We start from the raw sequence: 27796 nt of genomic DNA, 5'->3' as shown, positions 1-27796 counted from the left end.
GGATGTCAGGCTGCAGGTTAGTTTCCCATACGAAACGGGAGGAAGCTGCTCGGGGTGCGACCTGCAGGTGGAGGGGCTCGGGGTGCGACGATATCTCCCGTCAACCAGCGACTCCTAACATATCTGGCAACCTTTATCCTAAAGAGCTATGCAGCGTGTGTTCCTCACTAATAGTGTCTTCATTTATCACTGTCATGTCCCAAAGATCTGTCTCATAACTGCCACCGCCGCCTTTCTCACAATTTCCTGTTCATTGTTTGCCGATCTGTACATCAATATGACTTCACACACCAAGGTGATGAGATGAAGTGCTATCTCCTGCATGCTGAACAGCCATGAGAGATAGGAATAAATACTAATTAATACAGCAGGAGGGCTCAGTAGGAAAAAGGGATTCGATCCAAGCGTGATATTCAGCAGTTTCCTTCCTTTTTATACATTTATAGCGAGTGTGGAATGTGTAATTTCTTGTGAGATTTAAACCCATGCAGTTCTACTTTCAAATCCCTTTCTACCTTCACCTTTGCCCTGATTTGACTCCCTACACACACACATACACACACACTCACACGTCCTTCACAATCTCCCATGAATCATCTCTCCCCGACCATCAGGGAGTCGCCGTGTCTTGACGCTGAATCTCGCCGAGCACATTGCGGCCTGAGCGTCGTTGCCAGCGCTAATACAATATGTGTTTCTTCTCATACTAAGTGATGTAAATGAGGGAATATCTAATCACAGAGGGAGTAAACACGATCTGGCCAAGCGTTCAATTCCAACTTTCAGCACAGACGGTCAATACTACTCAAACCTTATAAGTGAACCATTTGCACTAACACCTCATGACTTAACCCACCCTGAGATCTGCATCTAGAATCGCAGCACTGCTTCACTGTGATTCACCTCTACCTTAACGTCTGGCTGCCGTCCAGCCCTTTTCTCATCTTCTTCACCCCACTGTGGTTGGTCTTCTCACTTTGCCTCTTCTCTCATTTCCTGCAAAGTTCCCTCTGTGCCTTTGCACCCAGCAGCCTTTCAGCATTTCTCCGTTCCTCCTCGCCTCTCCAGATCACCTCCTCATCAACCCAAGCCGCCTTATTCATTCTCTCTCTCTCTCTCTCTCTCTCTCTCTCTCTCTCTCTCTCTCTCTCTCTCTCTCTCTCTCCCCGCCTCTCCCTCTCCATCCTCTCTTCGTCTCTTTTGCGCCTCTGCTCCCATTACTATTTCCGTGTGCCGGTCGTTCACTGGCATCCCAGTGGGCCGGTGTACAGCATAGCCTAAATAGACCTGCTCTACATCCATAACCTTCATCGTCTCCGTCTCCTCATCTTCATGTCTCTGAGTTAGTAACAGTATGATCTTGAAAGTAGCACAAGCTTGATACGTTAGAGGTCTGCTTGTACCAAAAGAACGACTTTTACAGCCAAAATGCAGTCAAGCAATAATTAATTTCCTTCACGTTCAGATGGAGACAAACACATGTGGTGCAGGGAGGGGTGGAGAAAATGATTTCCCGGCAATGCAGGCGAATACTTGATTGAGAGCATTTGTGCTTATGGGCAAATCCTTAAGGGGACTTATATATTTTCTCATGGCAGCAGTGACAGTGGTGGATGGTGGCCTGGTGATGCATCGGGCACAAAGCCTCTATTTCTCATGGGAGGAGGTTGTTGATGGTTCTTGTGTGGCTCGTCCATTCCCCCAGATGAGCGTTTGTGAACATGATTCAAAGCCGTGCGCGCTCCACACCCAACCAACTCCCCCCAACCCCCGGCCCCTCCAGTGTGACGGAGACATAAATCTATTCATTTCTAACCGGGTGATTTCTATGTGTGCGTCCGATTTAAAATCAACGACACTGCCTGGGCGGTGGAAATGTACAGAAGGATACAGTAGGTAGAGGATGGAGACAAAAACAATGAATGAGAAGAGAGAGGGAGAAGGAAAGGTAAATAATTTAAAAAATGTATTTTTTTCTGCCCACACAGCAATGCAAGGGTCAGATCTATAAAAATGATTTAACTAATGGCAGGATCGTATTGGATTTTCCCCTTGGTCATGTCAATAAAACACCTGATGATTTTTCTCATGCTGACTTGGTCTATGCGCACACATGATGAGGCCGGGAGGAATTCAGAAAACTGCTTGCTCCACTCATCTGTCCTCCTCCTCTCCTCCCCGCTTCAGCATTCAGTTCAAGCGCTCCCGGCCTCCGATTCCTCCCTCATCCTCACCCATCCTCTCCTGGTTTTCCTTTAATCCCTCCTGCAAAATAAATCCGAATCCCCTGCTTCGCTCCCTGTCTCCCGCCTTCCGCTCGCCTCCCGTGTATCATGTCCGTTTGTCCCTCATTCCAGCTCCCTCTCCTTTCCCGCCTTCCTGCACCATTCCCTCGCGATTAAACTAATCGCGTCCTCCAGTTGCAGCGCGACGAGCACATTCCCCTCTGACGTAGCCTATTTAATCTCCGTCTCACAAGGGATCTCTCACATCGAGCCACCGTCTCTGTAATAAGGACAATTCCTCCTGCTCTGCAACTCCTCCACTCCCCCTCCTCGCTTCCTTCCCTCCCCCCACCCCTCCACCAGTCTGCAGAAATGGATGGAGGAAGAGAGAGAGAGAGAGAGAGAGAGAGAATGAATGAGAGAGGGAATGAAAGGAGGCAGCGGAGAGATGGCTCTCAGAGGACAGATTATAAATGATACACAGCCATTTTGCTCTGCGAGGGAGCAAAACCACATCATGTGCGCACACACTAACACACACTAACACACCGGAGCACTCACACAGGTGTTCTGCAGTACAGTAGCAGTGACCTTGAAGCAGCCTGTGGCAAAGCACTTCATCACTTAACATGCACTATTAGGAAGACATATTAAAGACGATTACAGGATGAGTTCAGTTAATCGATTTTGTACAGATTTCGACCAAATTGTAACATTCAGTGGTTGAAATTATGCATAATATATATTTGCTAATATTGAATGATAGCTGGCCCTCGTCTCCCTTATTAAATCTTTGAATTCCATTTAGAACTGCAAGCGTAATAGTTTATTACAGCCATGAGAGCCAAGACCATTAAAGAAACCCCACATCATTTCATCATGCATCATACTCTTACTTTTAGTCTATAAAGTATCAATAAACTTAGCAGCAATAAAGTAAATGCCAATACATCCTTTTGTGTGCTTTATTGTAAAGCCACACCAGTGTTTTAATGCAGAAGGATAATCACAAATATGAACACACACACACGACAACTCACATGCAAATTGTGTACATAGTCAGATTTCATTTCTGTTCACTTTGACATTTATTTGTTTTTTAATACACACACATAGTCCTAGTTATGTTAATGTGTGTAGCATTACAGCTCTAATCCTAATTGGAGAAACTGTCTCTGATTTGAATATGAGGAACATTATTTGTTCTGTTTGTTTTTAAATGAACCTTAGTGCAGATGAGGTGAGGCCTAGCAAATTCCATTGAGCTTGAAACTTCCAACTGAGTGATTGTAAGCATATTAACTATGTTTTGTCCTTTGGTTACCGTTAGCCTGGTGCCAGACCTGCTGGTGTTCAGCTTATGTAGGCCCACATGTGAGTCAGCGTTCTCACAGATGGATTGGACACAAGTACAGAGTTGTGTTGGTTGCTATGCTGCATCACAGCGTCACACTTTCTGAGTGACAGAAGTGAAAGAGTGAAGATATGAAAATGATAATGTGACTTCTTATTCACGACTGTTGAGGAGAGCACAGACGGCTGCTGCTCTCCTCAGATTTTTGTTTTCTTGTTCTTAAGTGGAAGAGCAAGATATTTCTGTTGCATGCTGGTCTTGTTGTTCTTGGTGAAGCAAATTACAGCTTATTGCACTATTGGTGGAGATTGATTTGATCTACTGCTGTTGGCTAAGGAGAACAGTAAAACCAAGAAAAAAGCACAAAGTGATTTAGTCAATAAAACAACCACAAAACCCACACCACAACCTCCTCACACACAAATGGACCGGGACTGTGGATAAACAATAACAGTACGAGGCATGAGGGAGAATGTATAGTGTATTTGTGCAGCACTGTTTCTTATCAGAGAGGATTTCCCCCCGCAAAACCCACACAACTCCCCACGGATCCCGGTGCTGACTCGTCACGGTTTCCAGCAGGCGTCTGCCCGGGTGAATGTATAGTATAAGAAGGTACAGATTGGTAGTATACACGAGAGCAGAAATGTAATAGAGTGGAGGTGCAAAAAAAAGGTGCTTTCTTTTTGATTTAGCGTTGAGTCCGATTTGTTTTTATCCCAGTAATCATTTGAATGTAAAATAACCCAGTTTTCACGTCAGCTAACATATGAGAGAGCAGAATATAGTTTGAGGCTTTTCTCTTCTTACGTACATCTGGACTCAGTAATTAAGCAGTTCACCTTTCACACATGAAGGAACATTAATGAGCCTTAATCCATTCTGTGCTGCGTATTGTTCCGCTGCAACTGTCTCAGCTCCACGAATGACAACAACTTAGATTCAAATTTTATACGGTACGATTTCCTCTCTTTCTTATTCGAAACGCTTCACAACGACCGAAAAACTTTGGCTGTATAGCAACTGTCCAGTTCCAAATTGAGTTCTCCGCCTCTGCACCCAGCAACCCAACAACCTTATTACTTAGAACTCTGAGCCGCCAGTAAAGCGGGCTGCCGCTGGATAAACGAGTCCCAGGAAATATACAGTCCCTGAAGTGACATCTCCAAATGCTTTCCTGTCTCAGGTTGCCGTCGCATATCTTTATCCAGCTCTTGTCTTATGAAATGTCACCGATTCAAGCTGGCTGCTTGAGGCTGCGAGGACGGAGGCAAGTTGACAGGCGTGGTGAAGCTCTTCGCCGGATATGCAGAGTCCCAGGCTATAACTGGCTTCTTTCCATCTATGTCAGCTCTTTTTTCTCGAGTTGACCTCTCTCCTCTCTCTTCTCCCGCTGTTGGGCAAAACAGAGGTGGTAGCTCTGCTGTCAACACACAAACAGACAAGAACACATCCTGCCTTGGACAAGACCCCAACCTGTCTTGCTCAAGGGCAGAGTGGAGCTGCAGTATCTCTCAGTCATGTTTACACAGCAAAGGGCAATAATCTCAGGGAGGATGGTGGAGACTGACTTGTCATAACTACATAAAATACATTCTGTAGTTTTGTAACCTTAGTCCTCTTGAAAACGTCCCTTGCCTTGTCCAAAGGCATAAAGGACACAAGACCTAAACCTGCTCAGTCTTGCACAGGAGAACAGACATTTTGCTGTACAGACATTGTCAGACTTGTACAAGGGCACAGGATCAAAGTCAGGCATTGATTGTTCTTAAATGTGCAAACACATCATTTCACCTTTTACAATATCCCGGTATCTTTTTCTCTTGTGACATTGTTAATCATGTATTATCCAATACATATTTGCAGCAGATCAGAGTTTGAAGATTGTCAAGATCATTAGTAGTAGTAGTATTGTAGCAGCAGTAGTAGTAACAAATGACCACCCAGAGGATTTGTGTGTGTGTGTGGGAAAAAATCAATTGTGCTGAATCATATATGCATCAATTTCACGTCATGAATTACAAAGAGATGCATCTATTAGTGCAGCAGATGGGACAATTTGGATGGTGTTCACGGACTTGCTCGCACTACAACTCTACAACGCTGCTAAGTAGTGCAAGAAGACATCAAAAGCTCTATAGTATTTCTACAGTATTAGAACTAGTCTTTGTTTATATTTACACGGCCACCGTAGCGCCTCTGCCATGACCCCGACAATATGTTTTCCCTGCCGATCCAATAATAATGAGGGGCACATTAGCCTGTGTAGCTTTCCCTCACCTGTCATGACTATTTAATAACTTTCACTGGTACTTTGAATTTTAATGACCGCCCCTATTGTGGCCGGCGCTCATCTGAACCCACGAGCGAAACCAGAGACTGACACCCAGATGGGAAACAGGAGATAGTCACAATGTTATTCTTCCTTTGAACCTCTCCGCCCTGAATACTCTCACTTTTCATTCCCCTTGGGATTTGCGGATCTGTGTGTGTGTGTGTGTGTGTGTGTGTGTGTGTGTGTGTGTGTGTGCGCACCATAGGCAATTTTCTACATGCATGGGCACCATTTCCTAAAATCTGGAATTATTTCTGCCTAACCCAATGGAGCTTTATCACAATCACCACATTTCACTAGGGGCTTATTTGAAATGCACTAATAACCAGTGAATGGTCCATCATTGTGTGATAACTTCACACTGATTAACAGCCACTGACTCATACACTGGTAAGTCATTCATAAACTGCAAACAGGTTTGTTAGTATTCGATGTGTGAGAGAAAAGAGAGAGAGAGAGCAATAAGTTTAACACAAATTCCATACCAATGACATTTGGTCAAGAGATAGCGCTGCTGCATTATGAAACTATCCATTAATCGGCAGAGTTACGCTTTCTTTGGCATTTAGCTGAATAACAAATGAGGGATAAATGAGAGAAATGAAAAACAGGCCGGGAACGAGCAGATTAATGAGAGGAAGAACGAGGGGACGCAGGAGTAGATTGACTGGATGAATGGTTGAACAGTCTGGAATTACAGGATGAAGTTACTTCCTCTGTTGCACTTTGCCCTTCTCACTAAGCAGTCGTGTGGCTAAACACAGCCACACGCTCTCCTATGTCCACACACACACACACACAGACACAAACAGACACACACCGTGGCTGTAAACAGATGTCTCATTAACGACGTGTCCACAACAAGGCCAGATCCTCTGAAGGTGCAGCTGCCATACCTGGAGTCCAAATCGAATTGCGCTCATCAAACATGTCCCCCACACACACACACACACACACACACACACTGCACACTATTATGTAGATCTACCAATGATCCTTACACCTATTTTGCTCATTTTGGCCGCTGCGAATGAAGACAGCATGTTAGAAGACGACGCAACGGATCTTTGGATGGTAATTGCAGAGGCTGGTGTTACATAATCGCAGCTACGCTCATTTTAATATGAAAAAAAAGCACCAAGATGTATCGTCATAGAAACAAAAGAGGCTGTTTACTTTGGCCGTTCATTTCTGAAAAATCAGTGTGGGATGCAGAAGAGGTTTTTATGATCATTACATCCAGCTCTCCAGTGTTTACGTTTATGACCCAAATACTGCATACAGCAAAGTAATAATATTCAGTATGATGATTTGTTATGCTGTGGAATGTGTGTGTGCGTGTGTGAGAGAGAGAGCTGTTATCTGTGTTTTCTCACTTCACTCTCTGCTGCATGAGTCAGACTAGAGTGCCTGACCGCAAAGCTCACCCACTTGTGCAGCTGCCCCCACAGACACGCACACACACACACACTCACACACACACACACACACACTCAATCATTTACTTGTATTCCTCACTTGTATACTTCACGATCCTCACTGTGACATGAGATACATTCAGTTCGCAAAATGTGCGGCAGGTTTTGATCCGAGAAGACGGTTTTATCGAATTATCTGGATGACTTTGCCCAGAATTCCTTTTATATAAACCCGTGTTCCAGATTTGTCCGGGGTTTTGCTCTTGAAACGATCGAGGTAATTCAGTCAAACCTGCTTCTAGGGAACAGGCGGCCCTGTCTGCACCATTTGGTTTCCTGTTATTTCTTATCTGTGTTTCTCTTCTCGCCAGCAGAATATTCTATAATAGGCTTTGGTATTGTGTGATGAAGCACACGCACACACACACACACTCACACACAAACTCACACTCACAGTCACACACACAGGCACAATGTAGTCTCGTGATAAGGAAGACATGGTGTCAGAAATTGCTCAGTGTCACTTTCAATTCCATTTTGAGTCCATTTATCGTGCCGCGTTTGCCTTCCTCCACTTGTGAAGTGACAACACGCAATATTTGTTTACATACATACATGCATACAGTATATCTGCTCGCATGCTCTGTCCCGTGAGGACACTGACTGCTCAGTGGCCATGAAAGTCTTAATCTGCCATGTGTGCGTGAGTGATGTCAGATCCTCCAGCCTTCAGTGAAACCACTTGTTTTAGGAGCGTATGGAGGCCACACGTTTGCCCCCTTCTGCCCCTTCCGTTGCCTGTAAGATGCGATGAGTGTGTGTGTGTGTGTGTTTTCCCGGTTGTCGTGTAGCCACAACATATTCTTTAAGTCGGGTTCCATGCGCGGCCTTTGACACTGAGACCACTCAGCTGTGTGATGTGTGCATGTATTTCTGCTCACAGGCTATGTGTTTGTGTGTGTGTGTGTCTGCATCGTCCATGCTCCCTTTAGGTTAAATCACACTTAAATCGTGCGTGACCAACAGATTCCAAGATGGTGACTGAGCAACGCTTTCACATTCGTCTCTCCATTAAGTGTGATTATCACAGCTGCCGACAATTATTTTTTTTACATATTCACACGGCACAATCATTTTTTCCTTCTCCGGCTTTGCACACACACACACACACACACACACACACACACACACACACACACACGCAGTAACAAATCTCTCCTTTCATGGCATAAAATGGTGTCATTATTGTGAAGGTCACTCTCAAGGACAGCGTGACACATTTCTCCATCACTCCGTCTTCTAATAAGAGCGCGATAATTATCCACCTTTTAGCCACTGATGGATTATTATTCAAAGAGTTACTCCACATCCCGCTTACTCCTGTTCTCCATTTCTGCTCCTCTCTCTCTCTTCTCTCGCTCTTGTCCCCCATATCTGTCGTTTCTTCCCCCCGTCCCTCTGTCTTTGTCAGTGGTGATACGTTTCCCAAGCTATTGATTGCAGAAAAAGACATAAATACGTTTCGTCATTGTAATGACGACGATCATCATCATATGAGCTTGTTGCCATGGTGACCTGGTTTAGAGTCTTTGTGGCACAGGTTTGTAAAAGAAAGAAAAAAAGAAGAAGTTCACACAGGCAGGAGGAGGTGAAAGGAAACGCTCGCTTCCTGTCTGTCAGAGCTCAAACACACAGATTCAGTCCATGATGTGTGTATGTTTATAACAAGGTCATTTGAAGGTCGTCAATCCTCCCTGTTATTGTCCATGTCTGCAAACAGCCATGGCTGCCATGTGTGAGATACACACACACACACAAGCATGCACACATAATACATTCTCCAACGTTTGGAGTCGCCGGTGTTTCCACTCTACGTGTGGGATGCATAGCGTTTCCATGGAGATCTATTTTTAGCTACCTGACACACACAAAAAAAAAGGGCCAACTATTCAAATATGCCACCATGATCCCGCTCCCTGACAAAAATCCATTCTGCCTCCTCACATAAAGGAAAGCAGCTCTGTGGGGCTCTTCATCTTCCTGCCACATCTGTGCGGAAACAATAGCTCCCTTTTGCTCAAATAGTTTTAAATTACAGATTTTGCAAATGTGATTGATCAGCACATCACTCCACATTCATTTGAGTTCATCGGGGAAGAAGAAGGGAGGAACTCAAGTCAGGTTTATTGGTACAGACCCAGCCTGCATCACATATCATGTCTCTCTGTGCCTCACTGGCCTGCACAGCAACATTTACACCATAATGTTCACTATTGCATTTTTGAAAAATTGCTTGCTATCATGAAATTGCCTTTTTTTTATAAAACACGAGTGTTGGTATGACGCCAAACTTCATGCTTAATTTCACTAATGGATCTAAGAGCAGCGCTGTGGTAATCACCATATTTTGGTTGAAGCATGAGCCCAGAGGTCCAGAGAGTTCATCTGTGCTGCAGACCTTTTTATAATTAAGAACATAAAATAATCAGATGTTTTCTCATGGGCACTTGGAATCCTCACAGTAGCTCTGTAATGCACAGAACAGTGTGTGTGTACGCCCATAGCTTGACGCCGCTTAAATAGCTGGTGTGCAGCAGCAAAGATTAACTAATTAAAGTATTTTTTTTGTCTGCAACCAAGGTCATAATTAAGATGAATAGTCTTAATTAGTCAGTATGGCTTTTAACCCTAATTACCTGCATCACCCGGGCACGCGTTTGTTTTGGGGTCATTGTTCATTTACTATGATAGAATGAACCCAGATCAATGCAGCATTTGGGCTGCGATCCATACGTTCCCAGGGTTCTTCTGTTCAGCTGTTTCACTCTTTAAACCTAAATCAATCAGATCAATCAATAAGCATAAGCAGTACTGAAAGGCATCCGTACCGCATGACTTTTGGCATATACATTCCCAGTCAAATACTGCGCAGAGGTTGTGAACTTCACCACATCCCCTCCTGATCTCTGTGAGCGGCTCCTGTGCTGTGGTTGTTTCTAAGCGCTGCCTTCTCCCTGCCAGAATAATTACGTGGGCTGACATTATTAGCATACAGTGTTTTATAATCTGTGAATCTATTGCGGTGAGCAGCGATCACCGAAGGAAGCGATTTTCAAATGAAGGAAAGAAATTGATTGTGGCTTTGGCCGTATTTCTGGTAGCGTCGGAGGGAAACATTTCATTAACAAGGTCAAATGTCACGCCTCACCTATAGGAAGCGTCTCGTGCAGCCGTACTAATCACGTAGCACGAACAGCTGAGGGAAGCAGTGAGGTAGGCTTTAATGTGAAGTGATTGCTGACCTTCTGCAGAATGCTACATTTGCATGCCATAGCTCGCTCCCCCTGCATCCCCACAGAAGCAAAATGGAGGGAAATTAGCATATGTATTTGTTTTCTAACAACCACAGAATTCAAATCTGTAAATCCTGTATTCAGTAGAAGCAAGTTTGAATCATGCAGTATATGGATGCTTATCTGACCTGGCATGTGCACAAATCTCTGAATATGTACGTGTGGATATCTGTGCCTGTGTGTGCGCCTGTGTGTGTGTGTGTGTGTGTGTGTGTGTGTGTGAGATTTTGTGGGCTCACGGTTAATCGAGCGATACCAGAATGCAGGCATGCTTGCTCCGGCTCCGTTTCACACAGAAAATGCACGTGCGGCTCGGTCACGACTCGCGACGCTGTGCAAACACACTGACACGCTGGCACGCGCTGAGGCTGTGTGTGCGATGTGCGGCTCGGTGCTGTGGAGATCAATGGGCGAGCACGCTAGGTCCTCTCACAAAGACAATTAAAAGAGAATGGATAATGAGCCTATTTAAAGACTGATCTATTTGTAACCAGGGCATTCTCCTGTGTAGGAGCTTGGAATTGTTCTCTTTTCTGCCTGCCCTCCTTCTGTCCTCTCTCTCTCTCTCTCTCTCTCTCTCTCTCTCTCTCTCTCTCGCTCTCTCTCTTCCTCACGCCAACCATCTCTCTCTCTCTTTCTTGTATTTATCTCGTCCCATGTTTTTCAGCAGCATGCACACAGAAACCCGTCTGCCGTCCTTGTGTCTCCGTCCCTCAGCTCCGCTCAGCGTTGCTTTTGTTCCTCTCTCTCTCTCTCTGAAGTTAGACATATTTGAATAATCAGCTGTGTTCTGTCGGTATCAAAACATCAAATGCAGCCACACATGGCAAAAAAAACAAAGAAAAGTCATATTGCCGCGATGCTATCAGGTGCAATCCAGGTTGACTCCTGGGGGACCTGGTGACGCATCAGGCGTGACATAATGCTGTGGTAACGTCTGCGGCTGTGAGGGAGAGACTGAGGGTGAATATGCATTGAGCCTCTGTGCGCGAAGGGCAACACCAATAATGTTCCTGCAGCACTGAAAGCAGCAGCACTGTACAGTCACTGGACTCTGTATACGATTTTAAGTATAAAGTACATTTGCATTCTGGTTCTTACCCTTCCAGACCCACCATGTCTGTGCTGAGGGGGGAAGAGAACCCTGTTGATTTATGAGGCATTTTCTGCTTCAGTCTCTATGAGGGAGGAAGAGATTTATACACATTACACATTCATACAATTTCAGTAGTTTGTCCACTTTTTTTGAGTGGCAACTGTGCCGCAATGTTGTCAGAGTGTTGACGTCACGTAAGATTGGAGAGGATCTTTGAGAGAAGCTTTGATGTACAGTAAATAATAACAATAATGAATGAATGTGATTTATGTGAATGTGAATAAATCAGCAATGGCCCATTACTTTGAATAACGATGGAGATAGTTCGCTGACTCACCGTACGAATTCACCATAATTGTCAGACCTATTGTTGCTCATTTAAATCTTACAAGACGAAATGAATGAATGAATGTATTCAATTTTAAACTGTACAAGTACAAGTAGAGTAAATAAAGCTAATTGAAAATGCAATAATACCGCTCATTTACATTTCTAGCTTTCACCTTTGCTCTCAGCAAAACACAGCAACTGATGTAATTCTTCAGCACCCACAATGTTAGCATTGCATTCCAACCTACCGGCAGAACTGTTCCACTCTTCCTTCAGTAAATTGTGCCTTGAGCTTGTGTGAAGTTTTTCAGTCAGAAGAGAGAAATGTATTTATGTACAGGAGTTCATGGCGTATGAGGAGGTGGATGAGGTCAAAGAGCAAGGTTTTCCTCTTGAAAGGCGTTATATAAGAAATGCAGAGCCGGGGCCCGTCATGACTCAAACTGGTAATTAGTGGTGGATTGTATGATGCATGTGTGTGTGTGTGTGAGAGAAAGAGAGACGCTCACTGTATCGCTGTATTATTAACCATCCATACTTTGGATGCCCCGATCAAGGTTTTTACACCGATATGCTGTCATTGGATCAGCTGGTATGGTTCCCAGGTGGCGCCGTGTTGTAACGCCGCAGCCGTGCTTGTGACACATGAAGACTGCAGCACATTAAGCAGATCATACCGCCATGAAATGAGCAGCGTTTGGTGACTCCTGCGACTACCGCATCGAGACCTTGACACCGGTTTGGCTGATGTAATCCAGTTTATTGCCCAGGGAGCAAAGGTCGCCGAGCATGATTTGTCAGTAGAGCCCGCTGGGGCCTTGAATCAAACCTTAACCCTTCCTCCTTAGTCTTAGCAGCAAACGTAAGCACTCATATAGTCTCTTATGTCCGTTCTACTGACACAAGATGGTATTTTTCATGAATATTTATCTTACAGGTTCCCTCCACTTAACTATGAGCCGTCCAGTCACTACCGATCGATGACTTACTCATACCTGCAATAAATCCTATGTTTGTGAAACTGATTGTGCAAACTCTAACCTAGTCTCCCTCTCATTCTTCTTCTTCTCCTCTCAGGACTTGCCGGTGCCCCAATTGACCTGGACAAAAGAAAAGAAATATATGGCAAAAACCTGATACCTCCAAAGAAGCCAAAAACCTTCCTTCAGCTGGTATGGGAGGCCCTGCAGGACGTCACCCTCATCATCCTGGAGGTCGCTGCCCTGATCTCCCTCGTCCTTTCTTTCTACCACTCTCCTGGAGAGAGCGACGGACATTGTGAGTGCTCCACCTCCTTAATGCTCAGTCATCATCTGCTTTGGGGGTGTTTTTTGAGGAATAGACACACACACACACACACACAGATAAGGAACACTCATAGATGACACGGACCTCACTGATACAGTCTCGCTTACATGTGTACACATATGCTGGTGAGGGAGGGGGAAAAAAATGTGACCTGCCTCGAGAGGTCAAGTGACTCATCCAGCATGGGGATGTGTGTGTTTGTGTGTGTGTGCGCGCGCAAGTGTGCAATACGGAAGGCACAGGGGAGGTTAATGAAGTGTTGAGCAGAGAAATAACCTTGAGTGCGCAGTGGCCATACATCAGGCCTGTGAGCCGTGAAACAGGAAATGAAGACAGCGACCATAATGAGGTGCTGAGTCAGCAATATCAGTCATTGCTCCCACCATTATCACAGTAATGGAATTCTGTTATCCCGCCAAACTAACAAATCATTATTTTAAGAGGTTTTAAAAGTACTGGGGTGAAGTTGGAGAAGAAATAGTCGCCTCCTTCGTTGCTTGAGTTTGTTTTTAAACTAGATTATAACATCCGTTTGTTTTAGGTTTGTTATTAGTACAATTACTAGTTTATTAAGATTTAATCGGGCATTAAGAACAGTGGCGTTGCCCACACACTGCTTCTTTTGAGGTTGACTTTGTGAATGAGCTCGCCACATTACAAGTTCAAATAAAGCAGATAAATGGATTAGGAATAATTATGCTAATAAGTGCATCTATCTGCAGATAAATAATCAGACTCCCTTTTAGGTTGCAGCAAAGAGGTGCAGACATGCAAGTCCCCCCCCTCATATCTGAATGATATGAATACATATGAGTTTAAATCAGCATATAAACCCCTGCAGATATGAAACAGCGAGTCACACATGAATGCAAACTGCTCTGAATCACCATACAGACACAGAATCACAGTCTCTCTCTCCCTCTTCCTCTCCCTCTCCCTCTCTCTCCCTCTCTCTCCCTCTCCCTCTCCCTCTCCCTCTCCCTCTCCCTCTCCCTCTCCCTCTCCCTCTCCCTCCCTCTCCCTCTCCCTCTTCCTCTCCCTCTCTCTCTCTGTCTCCCTCTGTCTTTCTCTCTCTCTACCTCTCCCTCTCTGTCTCTCTCTCCCTCTCCCTCTCCCTTTCTGTCTCTCTCTGTGTCTCTCTCTCTCTGTCTCTCTCTCCTCTCTCTCTCTCTCTCTCTCTCTCTCTCTCTCTCTCTCTCTCTCTCTCTCTCTCCTCTCCCTCTCCCTCCCTCGTTCTCTATCACACCATCAAAACCCACCCGCGCATGTGTGTGTTTGTGTGGGTGATTGGATGGTTGTGTGTGTGTGTGTTTGTGTGTGTGTGTGTGGGTGGACATAAGCAACTATAGGCTTTATGGGGGGAGAAGCACTAGGGTAATAAAAATGTGTTGGCGCAAAAAGAGCACACCTGCAATAACAGATCTACCACACACACACACACACACACACACACTAGGGAGATTGACAGATACTTTATTCCTCCCAGGGGAAATTCAGGAGAGAAATTCCCGCCCGGCTGTGTGGGTCAGAGAGGTCACAGTCAGAGTGGTGGGACGACTTGATCTTATGAGCATTTACATATAAAAAGCCGTGGGCTCATAATTGCACCTCTCCTCCAAGAAAACCACCATTGAAACACAAATCATCCATCTCTCCACGCTGAAAACAACAGGGTCAGAGTAGACCGCTTTCATCCAGGCGAAGGCTTCAGCACCACGGACAGCTACACACTCAGTTAAAGCCACAGTACAGAAACGTAAAATTTCAGGTCATTCACATTGATTTCAAGCATTTTGGCGATAATCTGTAAAATCAGTAACATTCAGGTGCTATTCTTTCTTACAGTGCAAAGCATGTATACCTCCACCACATTCTCCTTGTGACCCATTACACACACCCAAGGTCAACACACAGGGCTTTCAATTGACTCCGACAGCAAATGGAGAAGACATGCGGAAGTCTGCAGTCGGAAAGGAAATGTTGAACATATAATCGTCTAAGTAAACTTTTCAGCTATATGTGGTTGAGCTGTTTTATGTTCGTTTTTATGTTTTATAGTTCCACACTGGGCCATTCTACACTCCAAATGCCAGATATTACACAAAATATCACAAAAAATGCAATGTCAGTGTCCTAGTTTGGATGTAAAATCCCCCAAAAAATCCTTTCATTTTGTTAAATCTCCAGAGTATCACTTTAAAGACCCGTTATGCTTTGTAAAAATGTTTTGCTTTCTGGGCACATTTTGCAAGGCTCAATGGTGATCCAAGCTTTTTCTGTAGTTGCTGTTGAAAAGAACAACAGAACGCACAGTACATCCTAATGCTCAGGGTTTTGGGCCCAAATCGAATAAACTCACAATTAAACTCACGCTTAAATGAAAGAAATCTTAAGATAAATGTTTAAAATATTTATACTGCGATTGATCTCTTCCTCTCTCTTTGGCTGGAACGAGCACAGATGCAGATTTATATAAATGCCTGCAGGGTTAATGGCCGTCTCACTGAAAACAGTTAGACAGCTGCACTGACTATACAGCGTCTCCAGATGATGATTATATTGCCAACCCTAAACCATAAATTGTGCTGCCATCTACCTCTGCTAAAAGATCAAACCCTGCATAGGTAATGTCTATAATGGGGAGTCTACACCCGAGCTCTGGCATGTTCACTGCCAGTATTTTATAGTCCCGAAGCAAATCACCCCACTGAGGGCTTTTGAAGTCAGCTGGCGAGGAGTGAAGAGCACAATGGCTCCCAGAGTAATACAAGGAGCAGCATGAGGAGGACAGGGAATTGGAATCGTTTCATTCCCAAATATACCACAGTCTGTCACCGCGCTGCCGACACACTGCAGGGCCTTCATTTGAAGTGGAGGGAATGAATGGAGAGGCGAGGAGTGAGGGAGAAGTAAATCCTCTGAACACAGCACACAGCACAAACAGGCAATCGCTCGTGTGAATGTTAATGCAAACACACACACTCACACGCGCAACACCGTTTACCTACTTCCTGGTGTATCTCATTTATTTGGTCATCCTGTAGTTTCTTGCTTGTATCTCAATGTCAGTACAGCACATGTGTGTATGTAATAAACTATGTGCATGTCTAAACACGGCAAATGTTTGACCTCTGTATATGACCCTCTTCATCACCGCATTGTAGCTGCGAACTGTGGCGCGGCAGCAAGCGGCGCGGAAGATGAAGGTGAGGCAGATGCTGGCTGGATCGAGGGCGCCGCCATCCTGCTGTCTGTGGTTTGCGTGGTGCTTGTGACGGCCTTCAATGACTGGTCCAAGGAGAAGCAGTTTCGAGGGCTGCAGAGCCGCATCGAGCAGGAGCAGAAGTTTCAGGTGGTCCGTAGTAGCCAAGTCATACAGCTACCTGTGTCCGACATCGTTGTGGGGGACATCGCGCAGATCAAATACGGTAGGTTTGAGGAGACTGTGTGTATGTGTGTGTGTGTGGCATGTGGTATGGACTGATAAAGTATGAAAGGATGATGCCTCCGCGTTCATAAACTCTCTCCTGCTGTGGATTAACCCAATAAACTCCATCCCACCACCAACATTTGCTTACTTTAGGAAATATAACAATGCTTGAAAATTCTCAAAATCCTCCTTTCTGTAATCTCTCCAGCTTTGTATCTACGTCGCTGCTCGCATCGTAATCTTAAATCCGCTCTTATCTGGAGTCCATTCACGAATCCAGTCCACAAGTCTGCACTTTGTGTCATTGCAGGTGATCTGTTGCCTGCTGATGGAATCTTGATTCAGGGCAATGACCTGAAGATCGATGAATCATCGCTGACAGGAGAGTCCGACCACGTCAAGAAGTCTGCAGACAAAGACCCAATGCTGTTGTCTGGTATGTTGTCAGTCTGGCTCCAATACTGCAATGCCCAATAAGAGGTGATGTTATGCTACCTTAAAATATTTGTGTGAAGAACGGTCGGCACAGGAAATAATACCTAAAGTTCTGTTATCAGCGTGTGATTAGCACGAGAAGTGTCATTCCACAAGCTGCTGTCTCGCCTCCGCCACCCAATCGCTGGAGATCAAAATAAAAAGGTGAAATCCCACAATCGCAACCTCACCTCAGGCGAAAGACAAAGGTATTTAATAGTAATGGCGGCATCAAGAGATTAGCGGGACACCCTGTGAAACATCCTGTGGAACATCCTCTGATCTTCACCCCATCTTTAATGATTTTAGTGTTTGTATAGCAGCAAAGATGTTCAGCAGGAGGATTCTTAGGAATGCAAAGTATGGCAAAGAGCAGAGGCGTGGGTTCATCTAATCTCACAGTTTAGTCATCTTAGTTTTTCTCTGAGTATTATGAGTAATTAGTTATATGCCTTTTTGCTGCCTTCTTCAATTAGTCTCTTCATACTCGCCCACATCGACTTAGTCTGCTACAAATTTATAACCCACACTTAAGGCAATGCATCCAACCGCACTAATGCGACTTACTGTACATCAGGTGGCCGACTGCCTTGGGTTGACCCTAATTATGACACCGTTGGGGTTCAAAAGTTTCTTGCTGCACTTATGTAGGGAAGATTTTTAAAAAGCAAAAATATAATTTCAAACTCTTTGCAATCACGTCAACCGAGCTGAGATTTTGTGAGATTGTGTAATTTATCATGCAAATCCAATACAGCAACTGTTATGCGTGATGTTTAATTGTGTGTGTGTGTGTGTGTGTGTGTGTGTGTGTGTGTGTGTGTGTGTGTGTGTGTGTGTGTGTGTGTGTGTGTGTGCGCGCGTGTGTGCGTGTGTGTGTGTGTGTGTGTGTGTTTGGGGGGGGGGGTCATTTTGTGACTTCAGTATTATAATCTATATATATAATCTATCAGTATTTTTCTGTAATACTTCAAAAGGTCAGTCTGTGTAAGAGGTCATGTAGGCTGCAAGGCCAAGGTCAAAGAACAAGGCTGCATTGTGATGAGTTTACATTGCTCTCCCTCTCTCTCTCCCTCCCTCTCTCTCTCTCTAAAGGAACCCATGTGATGGAGGGGTCAGGGCGCATGGTGGTGACCGCTGTCGGTGTCAACTCTCAGACCGGGATCATCTTCACTCTGCTGGGGGCTGGAACAGAGGAGGAAGAGAAGAAAGAAAAGAAAGGTATGAACGTCATCTCACAAACTCATCTCACAACTAACATGCGGCTAGGATGATTTGACGTTTCTTTCTGTCAGTTTTGCACAGCCACATTCCAGCCAAAGACTTCTAGCTGTTATGGGCTTTTCAGTATCCACCTTATTGATTGGCTCTCAAACAATAAACTAACAAAATAATAAATGTCCATCTACTATTTAAATAATGTAAACTTTATATACTGTACATATTTGTAGTACCTGACAGTGACCCTTTGTACCTAAAAGTACTATATGAAATGAGTTTTGGAGGTTGTGAGCTGCAGTATTCAGGTTCTGTGGGTTCAGGTGCATTACTCTCCTTGCTCTCTTATCGTTCCAAAACCTCCTAGACGAAAGGGCCGTGGAAGACGGACACCAGAACACAGGTAGAGTATCACATTTCTCTGACCTCCCCTAAACCCTAACCTGGGAGTGGTACTTTTGACCTTTAACCCCTAATTTACCCTCAACAAACCCCTGTGACTCCTCACTCCTTTTACCACAAGCACCCCCTGTTCACTTAAAAAGAGAAGCTTCATCCTCTCAACACTGCATCTTTTTAAGTGACAATGACAACTGTTAACAAGTTGTCGCCATTGTCATTTTCGTCTGGCTGAGCAGATGACTTAATAACGGATAACCTATGTTTGCGTGAGTGTTGACTTAGATTGCATACAGGGCAACACCAAACATGCTACATCGTGTGAATCAAATACAGTATTTCCCCTCTGAGCCGCCATTAACGCCACCACCAGGGTCGGTTGATGGGGATTTTTTGCTGGCCCCCAGGAAAAGAATCCATGAAAACGAGCAGGAAGGAGATTATGATCACAGAGCACTTATATATGTCACCTCGTTTTGTTTTGGTGCTTACATTTTTTGTACGTTTCCCTGGGTTAAAGTGAAGTTATGGTTGTTCAGAGGGATAGATGACCCACGGTGTTGCTGATACACACTGCTGTTTCATCAGGAGGAATGTGCAAAACATATTGTAGTCTTAAAGTAACATTCTCTCTACCTGCTAACTTCCCTGGCTGATTACGTTTGGACCCTTTTAAGTTTGACTCTTAAATTGGCTATGCAACGACTCTTAACGTTTTGTTTTTTGGATTGCGCTCAGATTATGATTTGTGGTGCTTAAATGCTCGAATAACATGGTTGAAATGAACTACAGTAGGACAGTACAGAATAAAAGTATGTACACTGGCATTTATTGAGGTGTGTAATTTTCTCCGATTTAGTCCAAGATTTGGTTTCACTCTGGAGGCCCCCTCCCATTCCATATTCCTGTTGTACTTTAAACATATATGTTCATTTGTCCTGTTTCCTGTCTGTCCAGTGTTATACATGTTTACTTACACCCCCCCCCCCAAAATATGTAAATCACACTATTCATTTAATTCAGTATTTTATAATCTAGATAGATACAAAAGGAATAATCCACACTGAGTAGAACAGCATTTAACATACAGTCTATCAATACTGTATCTCTTAACCATGTTATTTCTGTCCATTGTTCTACCCTGTGTGTGTGTGTGCGTGTGTGCGTGCGTGTGGGTGTGTGTTTTTGTTCATTCACGTTCGGCCCTCATTGTTACTGGCTAGACTGCTCCCATCCCCCTATCCACCCCATCGCCACTATAGCCACGGATGGGGCTGCAGGCATTAATGCCCCTGGCAGTGCCGCCCTTATTAATGGTAGGTTGACACAAATTCTGAACTCTGAACTTTGTCTGTCGTGACTTTTTGACTCCTCCCTTCTTCATTCTCAAACTTCATCCTACCATGGGTGTCCACCTTCTGCTCTGCTTAGACCCTTTTAGTATCCATGACCCTAAATGCACGTGTCCGATACCGTTGTAGAAATATCTCCCCTTCTCATTGTTCTTGTCTTTTCGCTGTCTTCTTGTGTTGTTTCTAATGGCTATGAAGGGTTTTTTGAAAATTTGGTATACACATTTATTTAGGTCTGTAAAGACGGGTGCTCTTGTATTTTCTTATCCAGTCCCAACACAGATTTTGTGCAGAATAAGCAACACTAGAAGTTCAGAATCTTAATCATTCATGATTGAACATTTCTATTGTATGCCATTTATGTAAAAACCTAAACTGACAAAGGGTTTCAGAACAAAATGAATGTAAAAGCTGTGAAAATGACTGTTTGGCCTGAGGGAAGTGTTTGAAATGGAGCTGGAGCTGGGCCTTTCTGAGCAGTAACAGGTGTTTGTGGACCTTCACATGCACATGGTTGTTTGAGGAAGTGTTCAATATCAGAGTGCTGGAGTTAACACCAGTGACCTCCAGGAAATCCTCAAGCCATAAAACCAAGCCTGGGTGAGCTTGTAGCTCCAGAGTGCAGTTGCAGAGGGTTTCCATTAGCTGAATGAGCTGGATGCTTTGGCTCATTGGTGCACTGTGCTGCCTCCTGTCTGTGTCTCCTTGGAGAACTGTCCCGCAGCCTTTGGACTTGCGTCAGGAAATACGTGTTTTGCACTGTAAATGGTGACCTCGTGCTGTCCTGGGCGTTGGTTTGGCAGCTCATAGTCATTTTTTGTCATTGTCTGATTTATTGTAGCTGGATGTGGAGGTGAAGGTGAAACAAACCTTTTGTTTCCCTCCACATGCAAGCCTGAAACTTAGAGAAGAAGTTGGCCTCAGCTCAACTTGAGTTACAGTTATTACTGTCCTTTTGTTGTCATTAATACATTTGAGCACTGAGTGCTGGAAGATAATCTGTGGAACAATCTCTTATCTGCCCACTACAGAGAGAGAGAGAGGACATATCTTTTTAATTGCAGCTTGAGTAGATAATGGGATCAACACTGCAGTTCATAATAAATTCTTTCTTAATGTCTCATTGTTTGTGCATTTGTACGAGCTAACATTTAGTTTTATCTTTTATTACCTTGCAAAATGGTCCATAATTCTCAGAGGGATCAAGACTCAGCAAGTCAGCACGTTGATTTTGTCATTTCAAAGGAAGAACGTTGGGTTGAAATGTGCTTTTAAGTGAAGTCCTCTGGATCTAACAACATAATAAATTCAAAACATCTGAACTTTGATTTCGATTTTCCTCCAGTTGTTCTTATGTAACTTCACCATGTGGGAGGCTTTCTCTTCAGGCTCTCTCTTTCTCTCTCTCTCTCTCTCTCTCTCTATCTCTCTATCTTTCTCTCTCTCTCTCTCTCTCTCTCTCTCTCTCTCCCTCTGTATATTCACATCTACATCCTCTTGCATGTGCTTTCTGAAACTGCATGCTGTCTCCTGTTTTCTGTGTGTGTGTGTGTGTGTGCTGTGTGTGTTTGTGTCGTGCTCTTCGTCGTCGTCCGCGTTCTGTGTAATGCTGTATATATCCTGATGGTTTGACTTGTACTGTTGATAATGTGTGTGAAATGACCTGTGCTCACATTGTATGTCACTCAGAACAACATTTAGCTGCAGATAAACTCATTAGAGGCTGCACACTTTGCTTAATGAAACTGAATACAATTATAAGATGCCCTTTTCCTCCCACGACATAAAAAGAGGACCTGCACAATACGTGTCTCTGATTAGAGTTACGGTAACCTTAAGTTACGTTTTCTCGCCTGATTAACATCTTGCGATTAGTTACATTGCATCACTAAGCCTTTCTATGTGACTGTCACAGAGACGTTTAAGGTATTAAAGGTCATTTTCCTGTCTCCCTGTGTGTGACTTTTTGGTTCTAACTGTGTGTGACGTCTCTGTGGTGATTCTCTGTTGACTTGTGTGCCTTGGTTATTTTTGTCGTTATTGTCCTGTATGTCTCCATCGTAGGTAAAATGCAAGATGGCAATATGGAGAGCAACCAGATTAAAGGTAACCAACCACACCTCTCACTCGCCTGTGCCCTCCCTTGTCCCCTCCTCTTCCTCACCCTCCTTCCTCTCCTCCTCTTCACCTCCTCTGTTGTGTGCAGTGGAAGTTTTGGGTCAAATACAGGTGACCGATCGCCTGATATTTGGTTTATTTCAGTCCATATTGAATTCTGCCTTCTTAACACCACTGCACTGCACTTTTTCCCAGATAAAAGCCTTAGAAGTAGTGTGACTTTTTATTTGCCCCAGGTCTTACCTGCAGTCCCCCCACCCCCCCTCCAATCTAACCAACTGTCATTCACCAACCGTGTTGTCCCTGTTGTTTGTTCTGTTGTTCTCGTTGTGTTGTTGACTCGTATGAGAAGCACCAACCTGTCCTTCAGTTTTGACACACTCACCCAGAACGTGTTGCGGTCACTGTCCTCCTCTTATAAACCTCACTTTGGTTTCTCCTTTCCCAATGACGATTTGCTCTTATAACCTCTCCGAGATGCACTGTGTAAAATAAATTGTTCCAGGATGAGAGAGAGATGCTCTGACATTTTAGATGGTGCCCTCTAGTGCTTTTTGTTTAATTGATCATTTACTGTAGCAGGGTAAAGATGGAAAATTAAAAGGATTCAGTTTGCAACAGAGAAAAGTAAGTTAAACCTTGGATAATGTAGCCAGCAGCAGTTTGCAGTTTAAAACATTTAACCATATAACTGATCATCACGATTATCCCAGAATGACTGTTATGATAACGCACTCATTTGATTAGTTGTCAGCGTCCTTGTGCTTTACCACCAGGCACTTGTCACAACAACACACCAATGTTTCCATCGCTCAAGCAAATGAAGCATTTAAGTCAAAACATTTACCTTCCAAAGCATGAAAACAACACCGGAAACGCCATTCTCATTCCCAAGGTAGCTTTAATATTCTAATGTGTGTTGCGTCACAAAACTTTACATGGATGTGCCCAGTTTGACTTCACCCTTTACCTTTACTCCTTTATCAGTATGGGATTATTATCGAACCGTTAACTAACAGTCAAGGTATCACACAAAACACATCTTGATAAGCGTGACAATTTCGAATGTGATCTGCTGAGTACAGTTGGGTACAGAGAGGACACACACTCTGTCCTGCGTGGGTAGGACACAAAAAAGAGAGAAATACGCTCACCAAGATGAATGTGTTTTTTAACAAAGCAAGGTTTTTGTGAGCATCAAATTCACGTCCAAACTGCCCACAGAAAACGGGTTGGAAATGGTGCTGGGTGCATTAACAAGGGAGCACTTATGTAGTGAGCAGTGTCGCTTTTGTTTGTGTGTGTGAGAGGGAGAGAGAGAGAGGGAGAGGGAGAGGGAGAAAGAGAGAGGGGCGGGGGGGGGGGGGGGGGGGCAATTTGGTTGAATTTATATACATTAACATGCTACTGTATTTAAATGGAAAATGATCATTTGCAGTATGTGATCAGAGGTTTGGGATTTCCCCCTGTGTTTAGATTCATGTGGTTAGTAGATGAGAGAAGCTTTATGATTGTAATGCATTAGCAGCATATTAAGATTGTAATGATATTGATCAAGTTGTGGTGTGAAATGGTCTTAGCCTTTCTTGGCCTTTTGCAAACATGGAATCACTACAGAATAACTCAGGAATTGAAACCTTAAAGTATACAAGGAAACATATTCTTATTGTACACAGGAATGTGTTTTCGAGCACCTTTGATCAAAAACAAAAACAATCATATGAAACATGGTTCTGGGACATTTCCTCCTCACTTTCTTGGTCTAACCTCCCTTTGTAATGCCGTCGCGCTCTTCTTTTTGTGGTGTTTACAGTGAAAAAGCAAGATGGAGCAGCTGCCATGGAGATGCAACCTCTAAAGAGTGCCGAGGGTGGAGAGACCGACGAGAAAGAGAGGAAGAAGGTGTCCGCTCCTAAGAAAGAGAAGTCGGTGCTGCAAGGAAAGCTGACCAAACTGGCTGTCCAGATTGGCAAAGCAGGTACAGCAAATTGCACACAGACACGTCCTTCACCGCGTCAGTAACATCAGGACCAACAATGCACCACAGCATCATCCTGTCCATCAAAGGGAGATGCTGCACTGATAAGACACATTACCCGGACAATCAAAGTACTTACAGAGAATGCAGTGTCTCCCTGACGGAACTGTGCAGACTGTTTCCACAAAATGCTTCATATAGAGGATGCTGATTATACATATCTGTATAGTAACAGATGCCCATATGGCGATACACCTACATACTGTGTGGGCGTCATCCCTGCAGCGATATAACCCCTCCTTCATTGTATAGCCAAAGAAATGCATTAAATACCAGTCAGAAGACAGTGAGCTATCATAGAATCTCAACCTGTCTCAACATGTTCTTGATCCTACCTTTTCCCTTGAGCAGGGCACCGGGCCTGCGGTGGTTGGAGCATCTAGTAGTTTAGTTGAGTCTTTTGAACAGATTTGGCATCAATATGAATATTCCCATAATGCCAAATATGATAAAACATTTTCATGACGTTACAAAAATGTTGCACTGCAAAATGTATTTGCAATACAAATTGTTTGTTTAGTGTCAGAAGCATCCAACTCCATGGATGGATCAGCACGCAGGATGCTCTTTAACATCATTTGGCTCTTTCACTGAATCTTCCTTTATTTCCTTCACATCACTCCTGAGCTCAGACACGCCCTTCCTCTTCCAGGTTTGCTCATGTCGGCCATCACTGTCATCATCCTCGTTCTGTACTTTGCTATCGAGAACTTTGTGCTGCGTAAGCAGCCTTGGCTGCCCGAGTGTACCCCCATCTACATTCAGTACTTTGTGAAGTTCTTCATCATCGGTGTGACTGTGCTGGTGGTGGCGGTGCCTGAAGGCCTGCCCTTGGCTGTCACCATCTCCCTGGCTTACTCTGTCAAGGTGAGCAAGGACACACACACCCACTTTGGCACTGTTGTCAGAACACTGCTTTTGGTCATTGTAAATCTGTGCTCTTACCTTGTACAACCCACAAGACATAAATTGAATTTTGAGAAGACACAAACAGACAGGCAAACCATTTTCATCTATTCTTTTAATGAATAGCTTATACTTGCTTTGTGTTCGTTTCCCTCTGAAAATGTATAAATTCCCTGACAAGTTTGTGGGGCAGAAACATATTGGGGGGCGTGAAAAACTTCTGATCTATTAAAGGAGGGCCCTGCAGAAAAAGTTTGGGAACCACTACAGTACACAATACCAATAAGTAAAAGTGCCCCTTTACAAAGTCTTCTTAGGCAACAAATACAAACAAATAAACAAATATGAATTCACAACAGGTTTGTATTCATATGCTCAGTGCTCGAATACACTGTTGCCCATAAAGTTGGAATAAAAAATCTCTGAATGTTTTATACAAAAGGTGACCTTGTATCTCAGTTTGGAATATGTTCTTGCATTCAGATCAGCTGAATGACTCTGTGCTTCTCTGACCTCTGTGTGTGTGTGAGTAAATTCATCACCACCCCTTCCATTTCTAAAGTGTATTAAGAAGTACAATGTTTAATTTCAAAATATAGCTGATAAAAAATAGTAAAATATGTAAACACTCAAGTACGGCACTGTACAAGTATATTAGAGTTTATATTGACTGAAGCATCCTTTAAATTCAACCCTTGTGTGTGTGTAGTATTTTTCATGTATGTGAGGATGAACACGCTGTGTCCCTACACTAGAAAATGATGAAAGACAACAATCTGGTGCGTCACCTGGACGCGTGCGAAACGATGGGCAACGCTACGGCCATCTGCTCCGACAAGACAGGCACGCTAACCACCAACCGCATGACGGCTGTGGAGGTTTACCTCGGCGACGTGCACTACAAAGAAATACCCGAGCCCGGAGTCCTGCCGCCCAAATCACTGGACTTACTGGTCCACTCCATCTCCATCAACAGCGCCTACACCACCAAGATACTGGTAAGCCCACATGTCAAGTGAAATATGATCACACACTCTTATGACTGTAAACAAAAGCCTTTTTAGTGACTGTGTAAGTCTTAAATAACTGCTGAGAGCTTCTTGGTCTGTATGATGCGAGCAGGTCTGAAACACTGAGATAGTCAGGCACCGCCGCCTTCGTCTTGGCAGAGCAGCCCGTCGCCGTCCTTGGCTGCTGCTTGGGATTCGTCAGGCGTTCGCTCAGCTCGTCACCTTGAGCACGGTTGTGCAATTTCGTCTTATCTGATATTCAGAGCGTCGCAGACTGTAATCGAACCCAATCTGTCTGAGTGCTCAGAGATCTCGTGTTTACAGTGTCTCCAAGGAGGGGAGATTTCTCTGCAGATAGATAGATAGATAGATAGATAGATAGATAGATAGATGGATAGATGGATGGATGGATGGATGGATGGATGGATGGATGGATAGATAGATAGATAGATAGATAGATAGATAGATAGATAGATAGATAGATAGATAGATAGATAGATAGATAGATAGATAGATAGATAGATAGATAGATAGATAGATGGATGGATGGATGGATGGATGGATGGATAGTTAGATAGATGTTATAGTTTTACATTATTGAATGGTGTTGGATGGGTTTTACACCAAATATTGATCTCTTCATTCAGAGCTACTGTATTACAATAACAGCAATTTGTTTTTAACTGATTTCTCATGGATTGCATTCCCCTGTGCTCCCCCACCTACTTTGTTCAGAAATGAGGTCATGTAGAGGTGAACACAGAGCTCTTAATTATTCCCAAGCACAGCCCAAAGTAAGACAAACAGCAATAAAAGCTATTTTTGTAATCTGATCTCACTCAGGTTTAGAAGGGAACACATTTTCAAGGAATATTTGGAACATCCCTCCCCACACACACACACACACACTCCCTCTGAGCCACTCCAGCCCTGCAGTGTGCTGGCTGGTATGTTCTTATATAACAGGCCAATCCTGTGGGATGCCAGGATGGCTATGGAAGGCTTTGATGGCCACCGCACAACAGCACAAAGGCAGAGAGGCCGGCTTTGATACCCATATCAGTCCCCCCACTGCTTCTCTGGCTTCATAATACACACACTGGCCCAGCTCTGGCTCTTCATACACACTGTACAGCGGAGACTCATCCTCAGGGGGAGAGATCCACGTGCATTTTCAGAGGCACGCACACAAAACGCAGGATAACACGCGCGCAACATGCTAATACTGTAGATATGTGTTCGTGTGCACAGGACGGACACGCACAAGCACAAAGGAGCGATCGCTCTTCTGTGTGATTTTGTGTCGGGTGTAATCACGCAGAAAATTCAAGCACGCTACATGGGAAACTGTGAAAGCGATTCAGTGACATCAATGTACTGGCATCATTTCACAAGAACATGCGTCATCTCCACAACGTCACAGCAAACATAG

The 27796-nt window shown here is 44.1% G+C and overlaps 1 protein-coding gene across 9 annotated transcripts in view; it reads left to right on the top strand.

Annotated features, from left to right (window-relative positions):
- The window catches only part of atp2b2 (ATPase plasma membrane Ca2+ transporting 2), a 48704-nt gene that overhangs the window by 2955 nt on the left and 17953 nt on the right, over positions 1 to 27796 (top strand). For 3 of the 9 annotated variants that reach the window (XM_076141455.1, XM_076141452.1, XM_076141450.1), the window contains exons 2-9: positions 13189 to 13389; positions 16584 to 16847; positions 17160 to 17285; positions 18419 to 18544; positions 22357 to 22398; positions 24224 to 24388; positions 25101 to 25315; positions 26110 to 26352. In XM_076141455.1, the coding sequence (XP_075997570.1) occupies positions 13189 to 13389; positions 16584 to 16847; positions 17160 to 17285; positions 18419 to 18544; positions 22357 to 22398; positions 24224 to 24388; positions 25101 to 25315; positions 26110 to 26352 (1382 nt within the window). Of the gene's footprint in view, positions 1 to 13188; positions 13390 to 16583; positions 16848 to 17159; positions 17286 to 18418; positions 18553 to 18908; positions 18945 to 20163; positions 20257 to 22356; positions 22399 to 24223; positions 24389 to 25100; positions 25316 to 26109; positions 26353 to 27796 lie in introns of all 9 variants that reach the window. The other 6 variants (XM_076141448.1, XM_076141451.1, XM_076141449.1 and 3 more) reach the window with 6 other exon arrangements.

Source organism: Genypterus blacodes, unplaced genomic scaffold (assembly GCF_046128005.1).
Source record: "Genypterus blacodes isolate CSIRO-AG114 ecotype Tasmania unplaced genomic scaffold, CSIRO-AGI_Gbla_v1 ptg000017l_1, whole genome shotgun sequence".
In the NCBI taxonomy this organism is placed as follows: domain Eukaryota; kingdom Metazoa; phylum Chordata; class Actinopteri; order Ophidiiformes; family Ophidiidae; genus Genypterus; species Genypterus blacodes.
The sequence above is the reverse complement of the archived record's forward strand: the minus strand, read 5'-3'. Positions and strand labels throughout refer to the sequence as shown.